The sequence below is a fragment of the Halyomorpha halys genome, unplaced genomic scaffold (genome assembly GCF_000696795.3).
Source record: "Halyomorpha halys isolate HHAL.00 unplaced genomic scaffold, Hhal_1.1 Scaffold3422.1, whole genome shotgun sequence".
Classification (NCBI taxonomy): Eukaryota; Metazoa; Arthropoda; class Insecta; order Hemiptera; family Pentatomidae; genus Halyomorpha; species Halyomorpha halys.
The window spans coordinates 1-14035 of record NW_027116314.1 but is presented as its reverse complement, the minus strand read 5'-3'; the positions used below and the strand labels follow the sequence as shown (position 1 = coordinate 14035).

The window sequence follows — 14035 nt, the reverse complement described above, 5'->3', positions numbered from 1 at the left end:
CCACGGGACCGCTGTTAGGCATTACTTCATGGAGGGAAATGGCTGAGTTCCGCCTTATTTTTCACTTCACATGAGTTCCTTGTATTTCATGCTAACCGCACCTTCTGCATCTCACTTCCACTCTCAACCTCACTGCGTTCCAATACTGGTTTAAGCATTGCATATGGTTCACCACGTTTTCTGGTGTGATGTTTCCTCCACACACTCTCCACTTCACTTCTTTCTGCCCCAAAGCGAATGCAAGCTAAAAATATATGCTCCACTGTTTCCTCAACAGTCTGACATTATGATGGGAAGTTAAATAAAGTCCAGTTTGAATCGGTACTGGTAGGCTCTAAAGCAACCATGTCCGGTCAAGAATTGGGTTACATAGAAATCCACCTCACCATGCCGGCGATCATACCACAAACCAACGTCGGGTATTAACCTGCGAGTCCACCTCCCGGAATCTGCAGCCTCCTAACACTGTTGCCACTGATCGATGGTAATTTTCCGCTCTTCTTCTCCGGAAACATGAGAGCGTCGTCCATAGTCTTCTTTCTTCAACCAGGAGTTCCACAGGCGGCATTCTGGCTATCATGCACACCTCCTTGTAGGAAACAGTCCGAAAAGCACTCACCGTCCCTAAGAAAAGTCTGAGATAAACGGAAACCATCTGTCTTCTGTAAGATTTGGTAACCATCGCATCTTTCAAAATTGGAGCTGATATAACGTAATTGAGGAGACAACAGCAGCAAGAAGCCTTCTCTCCCTAGGACCTCCAACGTTTAGCATAAGACGTGACAATAAGGATGCTACTTTAGCAGATTTGGTGCTAATATATTCCGTGTGAACATTAAAGCGGAGACGTGAATCGATCATGACTCCTAGGTATTTTAAGTAAGACTGGGGACGAATTTCGTGCCTACCCACCGTAACATTGATGGACTCAATTTGCTACCTACTAGTGAATAGGAGAACTCGGTCTTGTGATCTGTAAGTGGTAGGCCAACCGATGACAGCCATCCTCGGACCGTAGCAACAGCCTGGTTAGCGATGAGTGTAACTTCTTCCAAGTATTTCGCCGCCACTACAACTGCAATGTCATCTGCAAATTCAACAACTGTGGCTCCCTCCGGGATAGTCAATTTGAATATTGCGTCGTACATGACATTCCACAGAAAAGGCCCTACTACCGAGCCCTGTAGACACCAGCAGTCACCTCTTATCTCCTTTGCCCAATATCTGAAAGATAAAACAGAACTCTATCTATGAAGTAGTCTTAGAACTCTCATAAAATAGACTGGCACCGCCATAGTCTTACGGCATCTATTATACAGATCCATCTTGCAGTGTTAAAAGCATTCCTAATGTCTAGGGTGATGATTGCTGCATAACACTTAACCCCTTTAGTAGTGAAAATGTGGGGGATCTAGGACACTTCCGTGGGCAGCCAATCAGAAGCCAGCATTTGGTCACGTGATCAGTCTCGTGACCTATGGTGGGAGATTTGAATTCAAATTTTCGGCTCGACCTACTCTTAACCACTCACGTAGTCCGTTACGTGACCAGTCACGTGATCATTAGGCAGCCAACCGGAGGCTAGTATTTGGTCACGTGACCCCTGGCGGGGGATTTACATTCAAATTTAGTTAAATTTAGTTTGACATAACCTTAACCACTTACGTGATCATTAGGCCACGCCCTCTTTTAAGCCACGCGACTGTCACCAGGGGTTGAGTGTGCCCGACCGCCATTTTTTTTTATGCTGTTTGAGAGGCTTACTGGTTTTGGAAGAAGCTGAGTTTATCCGGCCACAATTTTGTTTTGATCGAGTCAGACAACCGGAGACTAGTATTTGGTCACGTGACCCCTGGCAGGGGATTTAAATTCAAATTTATTTCGACATAACCTTAACTACTCACGTAATCATTAGGCCACGCCTTCTTCGTCGCGACTGCCACCAGGGGCTGAGTGTGCCCGACCTCCATTTGGTTTTTATGCTGTTTGAGAGGCTTACGGGTTTGGCAGAGGCTGAGTGTACTCGGCCATCATTTTGTTTTCGATAACCACCATTTTATTATGAGGGTCTCCCGACCTTTTTCTTTTCGTTCAGCGCCATATTGATCACGTGACTTACGGGTTTAGCAGAGGCTGAGTGTACCCGGCCGCCATTTTGTTTTTGATCGCCATCGTTTTATTAATGAGGGTCTCGCGGCCTTTTTCTTTTCTTTCAGCGCCATATTTCTCACGTGACTTACGGTTTTAGTGGCATGCACTCTGTTACACTGTTGGTTTTTTAACGTCTCGCGATACTCTTCTGTTAGTTCACCGCTATTTTATTAATAGGGTCTCGCGATCCTCTTCTTTTCGTTCGCCTTAATTTTACTTATGGGGGTCTCGCGATCCCCTTCTTTTCCTTCACCGCATATAAGACGTCTGGTCGAATCAGGGGAGAGTAGGCCGTGTCTAGATATTTTCTTAATTGGAGCACTACCGTCTATGTTTTGGATATGGATCGTAGTGTGTTGCTTTACCAAGCGCATGATGGAAAATGACAAGAGTAGCTCTTTGGGCTCTCCTTTTACACTTTCCGCGGGATATAGAAATTGGACGGCCATACATCATCGGACAGTTGGAGCATATAAAAACGAAATTTTGAGTTGCATTGGTCGCTAGATTAAAGGACTATGGCAACTTCTTCAAAATATTCCTTCCAACACGCTTAGCTGATAATAATGACGTCACTTATTCTATTCCTAAAAGTAATTTATTAGTGATTCAAAGTTTCATTACTTCGACTCTAAGATTTAACTGATAAAGATGATAACCGAGACCAATATCGGTGTTTATGTTTTAGGTATTGCCTGTTCAAAATGCAATCCTTAGGGAATTAAATGATGCTTTGTTCATATCCGCTGGGGAAACTAAAATAGAAAGTATCATAGTTCAAAGTCGAAAGTATTAAAAGATAAGAGAGATAAAAAAGTCCTACATAGTAACAGATCTATTTATCTCTCAGTTTGTTTATGCTTTAGGGATATGCAAGTTCAACGTCCCTTGTTAACATTCATCGAAGGGATTGGAAGATAAAGGTCCTACATATCAGTATTTATATTTTAGGTTTAACCAGTACGAAAAGAAAAAGGTCGCGAGACCCTCGTAATAAAACTGGCGGTGAACAAAAATAAGAGGATTGCGAGACCCTCGTAATTAACTAGCTGCGAAAGAAACGAAGAAGATCGCGAGATCCACTTAATAAACTGGCGGCGTTAAAAAAACAACAAAATGGCGGCTGGGGTACACTCAGCCTCTGCCAAACCCGTAAGTCACGTGATAAATACGGCGGTGAAGGAAAAGAAGAGGATTGCGAGACCCTCTTAATAAACTGGCGGCGTAAAAAAAACAACAAAATGGAAGCTGAGTGCACGCCACTAAACCCGTAAGTCACGTGACCAATATGACGCTGACGAAAAGAAAAAGGCCGTGAGACTCTCATAATAAAATGATGGCGATCAAAAACAAAATGGTGGCCGAGTATACTCAGCCTGTGTCAAACCCGTAAGTCTCTCAAACAGCATAAAAACATAATGGCGGTCGAGTACTCTCAGCCGCTGGTTGTAGTATAAAAGTGGGTACCTGATTCAGCAATGGGTGGTGGGGGTAACGTGAGACCCTCATAATGCAATGGTGGAGATCAAAAACAAAATAGCGGCCAGGTACACTCAGCCTCTGCCAAACCCGTAAGCCTCTCATGCTGTTTGAGTTAAGTAGTTAAGGTTATGTCGAAATAAATTTGAATTTAAATCCCCTGCCAGGGGTCACGTGACCAAATACTAGCCTCCGGTTGTCTGACTCGATCAAAACAAAATTGTGGCCGGATAAACTCAGCTTCTTCCAAAACCAGTAAGCCTCTCAAACAGCATAAAAACAAAATGGCGGTCGGGCACACTCAACCCCTGGTGACAGTCGCGTGGCTTAAAAGAGGGCGTGGCCTAATGATCACGTAAATGGTTAAGGTTATGTCAAACTAAATTTAACTAAATTTGAATTTAAATCCCACGCCAGAGGTCACGTGACCAAATACTAGCCTCCGGTTGGCTGTCTAATGATCATTGACTGGTCACGTGATGGACCACGTGAGTGGTTAAGAGTAGGTCGTGCCGAAAATTTGAATTTAAATCTCCCACCATAGGTCACGAGACTGATCACGAGACTAAATGCTGGCTTCTGATTGGCTGCCCACGGAAGTGTTCTAGCTCCCCCATATTCTCACTACTACCTCTCCTCCCCCCTGCTCCTGCAATTGCTGTACGGGCTATCTCGACTACCAATCCAACAGCATCTACCGTGGATCGCTCTTTACGAAATCCATATTTAGCCCTCTAGAGGTGATTAAATCACTCCGTGTACTCTTGTAGCCTGAGGGAAAGAATTTTCTGAAATTCCTTACCCTTAGTATCCAATAAATAAATTGTACGATAGATTGATGGGTCTTCCAGCCTTCACTTACCCTTTGGAATAAGTACGAGGTGCTGTCTCTTACAAGGTTTCGGAATTGAGCCTTCACGACTGCAAGAATTGAAGAGACCGATGAAAAGATCTTGCCGTTTCCTGAGAGCCACCTTCAGAGCTACATTAGGAACTCCGTCCAATCCTGGTGCTCTATCCATGTTATAGGTCCAAGGTGATGTCTTCTATCTCTACCTGCGTGAAATGTGAAAAATCCGTTGTATTTACATTGTCTATACATCCAATAGTATTCGCCTGTTACGGGCATAGAGTTCTGACAATATTGTCCACATCACTCGATCCCTAGGGAGCTGCATCGTGCCTTTAATTAGTTTCCTGAGTGCTATTTTGTAAGGCCTACCCCATGGGTATGCGTTCACCTCATCACGGAGTTCTTTCCAGCACCATCGTTTGCTTTCTTTAATGGCTTGCCGGAGGTTCCTTCTAGATCTCTTGAACTCTTCCTACAGAACAGAAAATTCCGGAAGACGTCTTACTCGCTGGTAACGTCTTCTAAATTCGTTGCATCTTTGGAATTCGAATGCGAAATTCGATGCGTCTGGTGAAGATTGGCAATAAGTATCCGTCCATCAGTACACTAGGGAATGATGTTTGTCAGGCTTTGAACGGGTCATAGCTAAATCACAAGCCCCAGATATAAAAGAGATCAGTATACGGGCCTTTTCCTCAGCAGACCCTTTCAATTCACATTTATCCTCCAGCATTAAACAGAATGAAGCACCATCAAAAGTTTTACTGTTCCAGCCAATGGTTCTCGATCGACAAATCCTCTTTCTTGTAGGCGTACCAGTGTAATCAATACAGCCTGATGATCACTGTTTGTATAAAATCCACAAACCTTCCAAGTAGCGATCCGTAGTAGGCTACCACCAACAAACGATAAATCGATGATAGATGATCTTCCTACTCTAGTGAACGTCGGGTTTGTTTCGGTGTTCATAAGGAACATATCACCTATTTGTGCCAAAGCATCCAGAAGAACACCACCACGTCGATTTTTTAATCTACTTCCCCATTCAGTTGCCCATGCATTGAAATCACCCGCTTATGGCAACTAGCCCCTATGATAATGTGACCCAACAAATTCGTAAAGTCTTCTATTGTGATGCTGGAATAGGCGTAGCAGCTAAAGATTTACACGTCGTTGATCTTCGCCCATATAATGCCGGAGTGAGATGCAGTATTCACTTACTGGATAGCTTGGGAATCACTAGCCTAAATAGCAGGTCTACCACTAACATCGGATATCCATTAGCTGCTATCCAGATTTTTGTATTGTCCGCGTGCGTGCGTCCGCGCCTGGGACAGCGATGATACTGTTGTTTTATCCAAGATAGCTTGGAGTATTGGAACATAAATAATAAGGCAGGGCACTATTATAAAGTATAGGTCTAAAGTGATGGATATTAGATAATAGTTTGATAGGACTAATCTTGTATACCAATGTTTGTTGTTTTTCCCAATTCCGAAGAGGGTCTTAGTAGTGAATTGAAACATTATGTTTTATAATGTGAAGAAGATGTTTCAACCAAGTTAACTGATTTCCCTGAACTAATGAAATAATAATAATATTTACGTATTTTAAATAGAAATATAGCCGTTAAACGGCTAGCCTCCTCCTCCCCACTCCTCCACGCTTCCGCTTTATTGTCGCCTTCTGTTCAACCTTTCGCTTTGAACAGGTAGGTGGTCCTGATTTGTTCTTTGCTCATTTATTATCATTTAATATCATTATTATTATTATTTTTATTTATTCTTTCAAGACTTTTATTTAATCTTTACTTTCTTCTTTTTCTTTTCTTTTACTCATTGTTTATTTAAGTTTATTTTATACTGATACTATTTTATGTCTTCCTTCCTTTTATTTATATGTAATTTCTTATCACTTTATTTTTACATAATATTTATCCTACCTTAAATTACCTTATTGTTGTAATATTCTCAGTTTTTTTGTATCTTTTTAGCCCTAATGAAGCCCTGCAAAGTGGGGCGAAACGTTAGACATTAAAATAGTTTTAAAATATTTGTTCTTTTTTTGACCGCAACTCTGACCATCTTCTTATATTTAAAAAAAAAGAACTTATTTTTGGAGCAAAGCATTCGATTATTAAGAACTTTCTGTAAGGAGTTATGTTTATTTAATATCACAGGTGTATAATTTACACAAACACACACTATACAAAAACACACACATATACCCATATGAATGTTCTTAAATTATATAAATTCTACAAAATTATGAGTTAATTACTTACATATACATCATACTGAACCCTAATTAAATGACAACCTCGCAAATTTGTTGGTGGCAAGGGAGGAACGTAAATTTGCTCGTTGTTCCATTCATCATTTGCTCCTGGTCTAATTTTTCCTCTTGTTAATGCTGCAAGTTCTCTAGTTTCTGACTGGACAACTCTATTCCTGACCAAGTATTGAATTGTCTAATAAAATGAAATACTTCTTTCAGTAAACAGATAGCATATATCTGTTTCATATATTATAATTTTAATTTTTTAAATGTACTTTGTAATGAGTTTGTTCATGGTGACTAAACATAAATTAAGTTTAAATTTAATTTAGTAATTTGTTGAGTACTACCATCTCAATACAATAAAGTAGTAGTTATCTATTAGAAATATTTTACAATAAAATTTAATAATAATTTTTAGTATTGAAACATTATATTCATATCAAAATTGAAATACTGGTTATGTTACATAATATCAACACTAGTAGAACAATTAAATACCTTAAAAAAAGGCCAACTTACTTCAGTTAATGAAGCTTTAGTCTCTTTAATTGTAATTTTGCTGCGGTTTTGAATAAGAGCTGAAATTCCCACCGTCTCACCAGGTACATAGCCTCCTCGGTCCAATGAAACACTGCATATAACAACACCAGAACTTACACAGTTCACACCCAAATTATGTTCTATTTCACACTGAAAGGGTTGCTAAAAAAATAAAAATCTATTTAAGTTAAAGTTTTCACATTTTTTTTCCATTGATACAAACATTAGATAGTTGAATTTTTAGTTTTTATAACCCAAAACTGTTGATTCAGTTTAGTTAAACTATTTTATATAAGGATTGTATTTTTAAGTGTTTTAAGAACTCAATAAAGAAAGTAAATAAACATAACAAAAATATATATAATTTCCAATAGTATCAACATAAAACAAAGCCTCTCCTAACTGAAACAGCTAATGCCCAGTAAAGGGTTCATAAAACCAGCTAATTTATTACATAATTAAGATACATGAATGTGTAATCATACCGCTATGGAAGGTTGTTCAAGGTTCAAATCAATTGGATTCATTACTATAAAAACTTGCTGATTCTTGTGTGTAAGACCATTTGGTTCTCTGAGGGCAGCTTTACAGAAATATTGAACCCAACCATGTTTACCTAGGAAAGTTGATGGTAGACCCAACGGAAGTCCCAATTTAAACGGGAAACTGTGGATTCCAGGTGACAAGAGCACTGGACCTTGGCCTATACAGAAAACCAAGAAACATTTTTATCGTTCAAAAACATATAATAAAATTACTATACCTAAATATAAACAGTAGAAATTAATTATGCAATACCAATATGTGTAATTGAATTGATAAAAGTATTTTTCAAAATAGTTATTAGACTTTTTAAAAATATTTAAGTTTAGCTGTTTTAACATAAAGTTTAATTAAGTTTTAATATAAAAGTTCAACAAATACATTTTTCAAAATAACCTTTTAAAAAATATTCCTCAAGAACTTAAATCAAAAAAACTATTAGAAAAGGTTCTATTAATATAAGTTCTCGCCAAACTGTTTTATATAAGTTTTGAAAATATAAGTTAATACTATAACATTTTGCACCTGCTTGTTTTCCTCACCAACAAAGAAAAAATAATTAAATTGGTATTTATTTAAGTCCAATATTTATAAAATCAAATTTGCGTATTTACAATTTCTTCCTTGACGTATTGCTTGTTTTCAGATTAAACTTATCAACTAAACCATATTTTTAAATGAATAATTCAAAAAAGATGCCTTCTATGACCAAAATACAATAATTGGCTTCCTTCAATAAAGAAATACAGAAAATGTTAAATATATGTTTTCTCAAACGGGAGTACCGGAGTAGGATCTTTGGAAGAAAAACTTGCGGAAACAGCTGTCAAATTAAAAATCTTTTAATTAGTATGAATCTAATTACGCGTGCGCACAGACAAACAAATAAAGGTACCTCATTTACAAATAAAAAATCTGACTAAGATTTTTTGAAGAATAACAATTGTAATAAAGAATTTGTTTATATAACTCCTAGCCAAAAAGGTTCTTGGAAGAGCTTTTATTATAAATGTTACGACCAAGTTCATTAAAAGATTTTTGCTAGAACAATCTTGATTTGATTGTTTTCGTAAGAAAGCTATAATAGAAGTTTTACAAAAAAAAAAAAAAATCATTTTATAACCTGTTTAAAAAACTTGATGAGAAAAAATAAATGTTAGAGTGCACAGCTATTATAAAATCTAGTAATAACCCCTCTATTTCAATGGGAGTTATTTATATGTTCGTATCAACTTATATTGAATTTGTTTATATATGAAATTATGCGCCAGAACCACCTTATCCGATGGTCGTAGAGAGAACTCACCTGGTTCGCCGAGAAGCCGCATCCGAAAGTCAATATAATTTTCTTTATCGTATATTCTATCATGCCCATGTTTTCTCAGTCGTACAACACCTTCTCCAACAACGTGGAAATGCAGACCTAAAATATGAAAACCAAAATTAATTTTTATGAATTATTTAAAACAAAAAAATATTTTTTTGAATGAATGAAAACAAAAATTTATTTTTTTGAATGATTGAAAATAAATTTATTATTTGAATGATTGAAAACAAACAAATATTTTTTTGAATGATTAACAACAAAAATCGTTACAACTTTTATTAAGTTATTCTGAGTTATAACTGCACATAGGTCTATGTACGTCTGTATTTAAGTTATAGTATGACAAGGCCTATTGTTATCCTTAATCCTAACTAGGCATAAAAAGAAGGATATTCTATGTAAGAAGAGTTAAGAGGAGAATAAATTAGTATTATTTTAGCAAGCTTGTGAGTCAGTTCTCTATCCGTTCTACTTTTTTTAAAGTCTGTGCTAACCTCTGTTTAGTGGTATATAGATGTATATCATATTTATTTAATACTAAGTATACATTAAGTATTAAATTAATTAATTAACTTAAACCAAGGACTGTATCCTCAAATATGAACAATAATCAAAGACACGTCGTTTTCCAATTTTAGCTACTTTTTCAATGTTGCTCGATTTAAATGATATTCTAACTTAAGTCCCTTCTTCCTGTCCTAAATAAATGTTTCAAACATGGGATAAAACCGTTGTCATATCGGGGTTTAGCGGGGCGGGTTGGATTCCCATTTACTATTTTTGGTGTTATGATCTCCTTCGAAAGATTGTGAAATGTCGTACATCAACCAATTAAAGGTAAGATAAGTGTATATAAAAATATTAAAATAAGTAATTTATATAATAGTATGTGTATAAATACATATAAATTGTGTATAAGGATGAGTAATATAATGTAATATTAAGATAAGTAAGGCCTCCACGAGGGCGAGAATAGCATGTTCACTCCATTTTTCCAATTTGAGCCACATTTCCATGGTTGCTCGATTTAATAAAAAAAGAGAAATGAACATTGTTATATGTAAAAAAAAAATATTACTTTTTTTAAACATAAGCCATTAATAATGTTCTAATTTGAGAGAAAATAAAATATTCCATGTAAACCCTCCTGCATGCTTTTGTCGTAATATTGCAGCTTCTATATTTTTAAATTACAAATCGGTCATTCTCTAATTTTTGTGGTATTACAGTTACAGAGCTTTTTAAAAATGGTCGAGCACCTAAATGTGAATGATTTTATTTTTCTGTTATTATCCTCCTTGAGGCCAACACTTCCTTCTCACAAAGTAAAATTTTGATCTGAAAGGAAAATTTCATCAGAACACACGAGTAGGAAGCAGATAACACGAGGTCTCCGTTGTTCCCTTCTTAATCTCTTAACTTGGTTCATACTTTCATATATGTGAAAGAGAATCAAAAATGTGTAAGTATTTTAATTGCTGCTCATTGCCTAGTACTCAACTTAATCAACACTAATAAGAGTTAAATTGTGTACATTACATAGTTTCGTAGTAATTCAGAACCTCTTTACAAACATGCTTATCTTTGTTCGTTTTTTTATGAAGCTTCTCTTGAGTGTAAAGATGGAAATTAGTTGATTTGTCTCTCCCTAGACAGTCCCTATTTTCAATCGAAATTCTTAGAGGACAGAGAGTGATCAGGATGGCAATGGAGGGACAGATATTTCATTATTCACTTTTAGAACCTTTAGCTTTGACAAGTCAGATTCACAATTAGTAGTTTAGGACGGCAATGTTTGTGAAATTGATAAAAAAATGGCATCATTAATTTTCTTTCATGCTTTTAATGTTTCATAAAAAAAAGAGAAGATTAGTACTTTCATCTCCCACTCAAAATGTAGTGAAATAGCATTTCATGTAATGAGTCTCTACGCGCCAAGTTGGTATTTTTCCTTGTAATTGTTATTTTCTTGAAGGAAAGGAGTGTGTTTTTTTAATTAAGTCAGTTTATCTTTATAAAAAATAGTACGAAAATCATTTGTTAGTTTCTTTAGATTATGATAAAACTAGTGTTGTTTGTTAAACAAGAGAATACTTCAAGTATTTTTACCCAAGACAGAAGTTTTTGTTAGACTTCCAAAGTTATAATACATAACAAAAATTGTTTACGATAAAGATATTAAGACAAACGACTACTAAATAACTATTTTCAATTAGAATTAATACCGTAATAATGAGCTATTTTTCGTCTTCTCACTTCTTAGTCGTATATATTACTCCCTTGAATAAGGTTTTTTTTTTTTTTTTTAAACTCAGTATAACGCAAACTATATTATTAAGTCTGATTCAGAACTCTGTCTAGGAGCATTCCCTGAAGACAATAAAAGAAAATCAAGTCAATCAACTTTAATTTTCAAAAATATTTCAGGTTACAAGGCTGGTTTATTCAACGGTTAAATTTGAGGAGCCCAGACAAAAACCTATAATTGTTCAGTGCACCAGGTGTCAAAACTTGGGGCATACAAAGGCCTATTGACATCAGCAGGCTGGGTGCGTGAAATGTGCTGGCCCTCACGCAACTGCAACCTACCAAAAACCACGGGAAGAACCGGAAAAATGCACTCTCTGTCAAAAAGACCACCCAGCAAGCTACAGAGGCTGTGAAATCTACAAAAATTTGAAGAAGGTGAGGTCACACTTCATGGCATCGAAAAGCTCGGAACAAACTCGTACCCTGCCGCCTGAAACTCAAAATTTGGAAATTTTCCCAAACTTGAAGTCATCAACTCACATCACCGAATCGCAGCCGTATACTTCAAAAACTCCAGATAGATCTCAAGACTTATCCCGGACTTACTCCGAGATCACAATCAAGAAAAAACAGGTTCGACGTCAACCTAAGCCCCTGACCTCTCATCTCAACCTCTACGTCATCAATATCCTTCCCATCATCTACCCTTACGGGTAAAATTACTCCACCACATCCACTCTCTGTACCAACAACCGAAACAGCTCCTTATACCCCAGCTCCGCATATATCACGAATAGCCCAACCCTCACTCGGTACTTCCAGTTCCACAAACCATCCATCCCAAGCTACTGATCCATATCCTCATAACCAAACTCCAATGGATATAACTTCCATCCTCACATCATTCCTGAAAGATCTTCAAGAGACGATCAAATCCCTCATTAACCTTCTCACAAGAATACTATCTGAAATACTTAATTTCCAACGATGAGCACAAAACCCCTAGCTGTCGACTTATTCCTACATGACAAACACATTGATATAGCCTTACTGTATGAAACTCATTTCAGACACAGGACACACTTTTACATACGTGACACTTATAGATCAGACTACCCAGACAACACTTCCAATGCTGGTTCTTGCATCCTTATCCACAAATCCTTACCCCATTCCCTTATTCCTTCCAATCCAACTGATGCTATCCAATCAACCTCGGTTATCATTTCAAACAGCCCATTCCATGTTACCTTTTCAGCCGTATATTGTCGTCCTGGTAGTAATCTTTCTTATAACCTCCTTGATACCTTTTTCAGAACCCTCGGACCGCGCTTCATTGCTGGAGGAGACTACAATGCTAAGCACCAACGATGGGGATGCCGAACATCCAACTCCCGTGGTAACATCCTATCCCGTGTTTCCACCTCCAACACCTATTCCATTCTCTCTCCGAAAAATCCGACTTATTGGCCTACATCCCTCAAAAAGCGCCCTGATATCCTTGACATATTTATCACCTCCCAGATTTCTACCTCCCAAGCCATTGTTGAATCCCTGGACGACCTTTCATCAGATCATAGTCCAGTTCTGTTTTTTTTTACATTCAAGCTTCGTACCTAAGCCTTCCGCTCCTTCATTGATTACAGGAACAGTTGACTAGAACAAATTTAAATGTGACCTGGAAACTAAACTAGACTTAAGAATTCGACTGCTGTCGACTTCTGTCGAAGACAAAACAAAACATTGACGAAGCTATTGATAAATAAGAACAAGCGTCAACAATAAGAACAAGCATACCTGACAATACTTCGACTAATAGAATTAATAACAATAAGCAAAATAACCTGCCACAGCATATTCGTATCTTATTAAGGGAAAATCGCAGAGCAGGATCGAAATGGCACAGGACCAAATTTCTAACTGACAAAACATATTACACCAAATTGACTAACAAACTTAAACTAGAAATTAGAAAATACAAAATTCAAAATTTAATTAACTTTACTGAGAATCTTACAACTACTGACAAATCATTATGGCGGTCGACTAAATTGTTGCTGAATTTTAAAGACTTTAACTATTCTCTTCTCACCGAATCCCAAAGCTGGACCAGAACTGACGAAGAAAAATCGCAAATATTCGGACAACACCTTTCTAAAACCTTTATTCCGCATCCTGATATCCTTAACCCAATTCAGAGAAGAAGAGAAAGAAATTTATTCAATCATGCTGCCCAAATACATCGGGTTGCTACATTACACAGTATACTGATCAATCCGTGATCGGACATATATAAATTACATTTTTTGATATGATACAATATAATAGAATGATAACATTTTTTTCCACAGTATTGGGGCGAGGGGCTTTTCTTAAATGAAAACAACGTACTTCTTCCCCATAAAAAAATTGTTCACTGGTTCGTTGATATAGAAAAAAATAAAACGGAGGACCTGTAAAAGAATCATAAACACAAAAATAATAAAGAAAAAAAAAGAGAATAAAAACCTTCCAAATTGGTATAAAAATTTAATGGAATTAAAATATAAAAAAAAATAAAAAAAAACTGTTGTTGGTTTGTTGTTATAAAAAATAAAAGTGTGTAGTGAAAG

The 14035-nt window shown here is 36.7% G+C and overlaps 1 protein-coding gene across 1 annotated transcript in view; it reads right to left on the bottom strand.

Annotated features, from left to right (window-relative positions):
• Window positions 1-9269, bottom strand: part of LOC106691830 (arrestin family protein Vdup1) — a gene marked incomplete at its 5' end in the record, with an annotated part of 11547 nt that extends 2278 nt beyond the window's left edge. The window contains 4 exon segments of the mRNA XM_014437728.1: window positions 6768-6953; window positions 7283-7465; window positions 7789-8006; window positions 9153-9269. Of these exon segments, the coding sequence (XP_014293214.1) occupies window positions 6768-6953; window positions 7283-7465; window positions 7789-8006; window positions 9153-9269 (704 nt within the window).
• Window positions 9270-14035: the final 4766 nt, after the last annotated feature.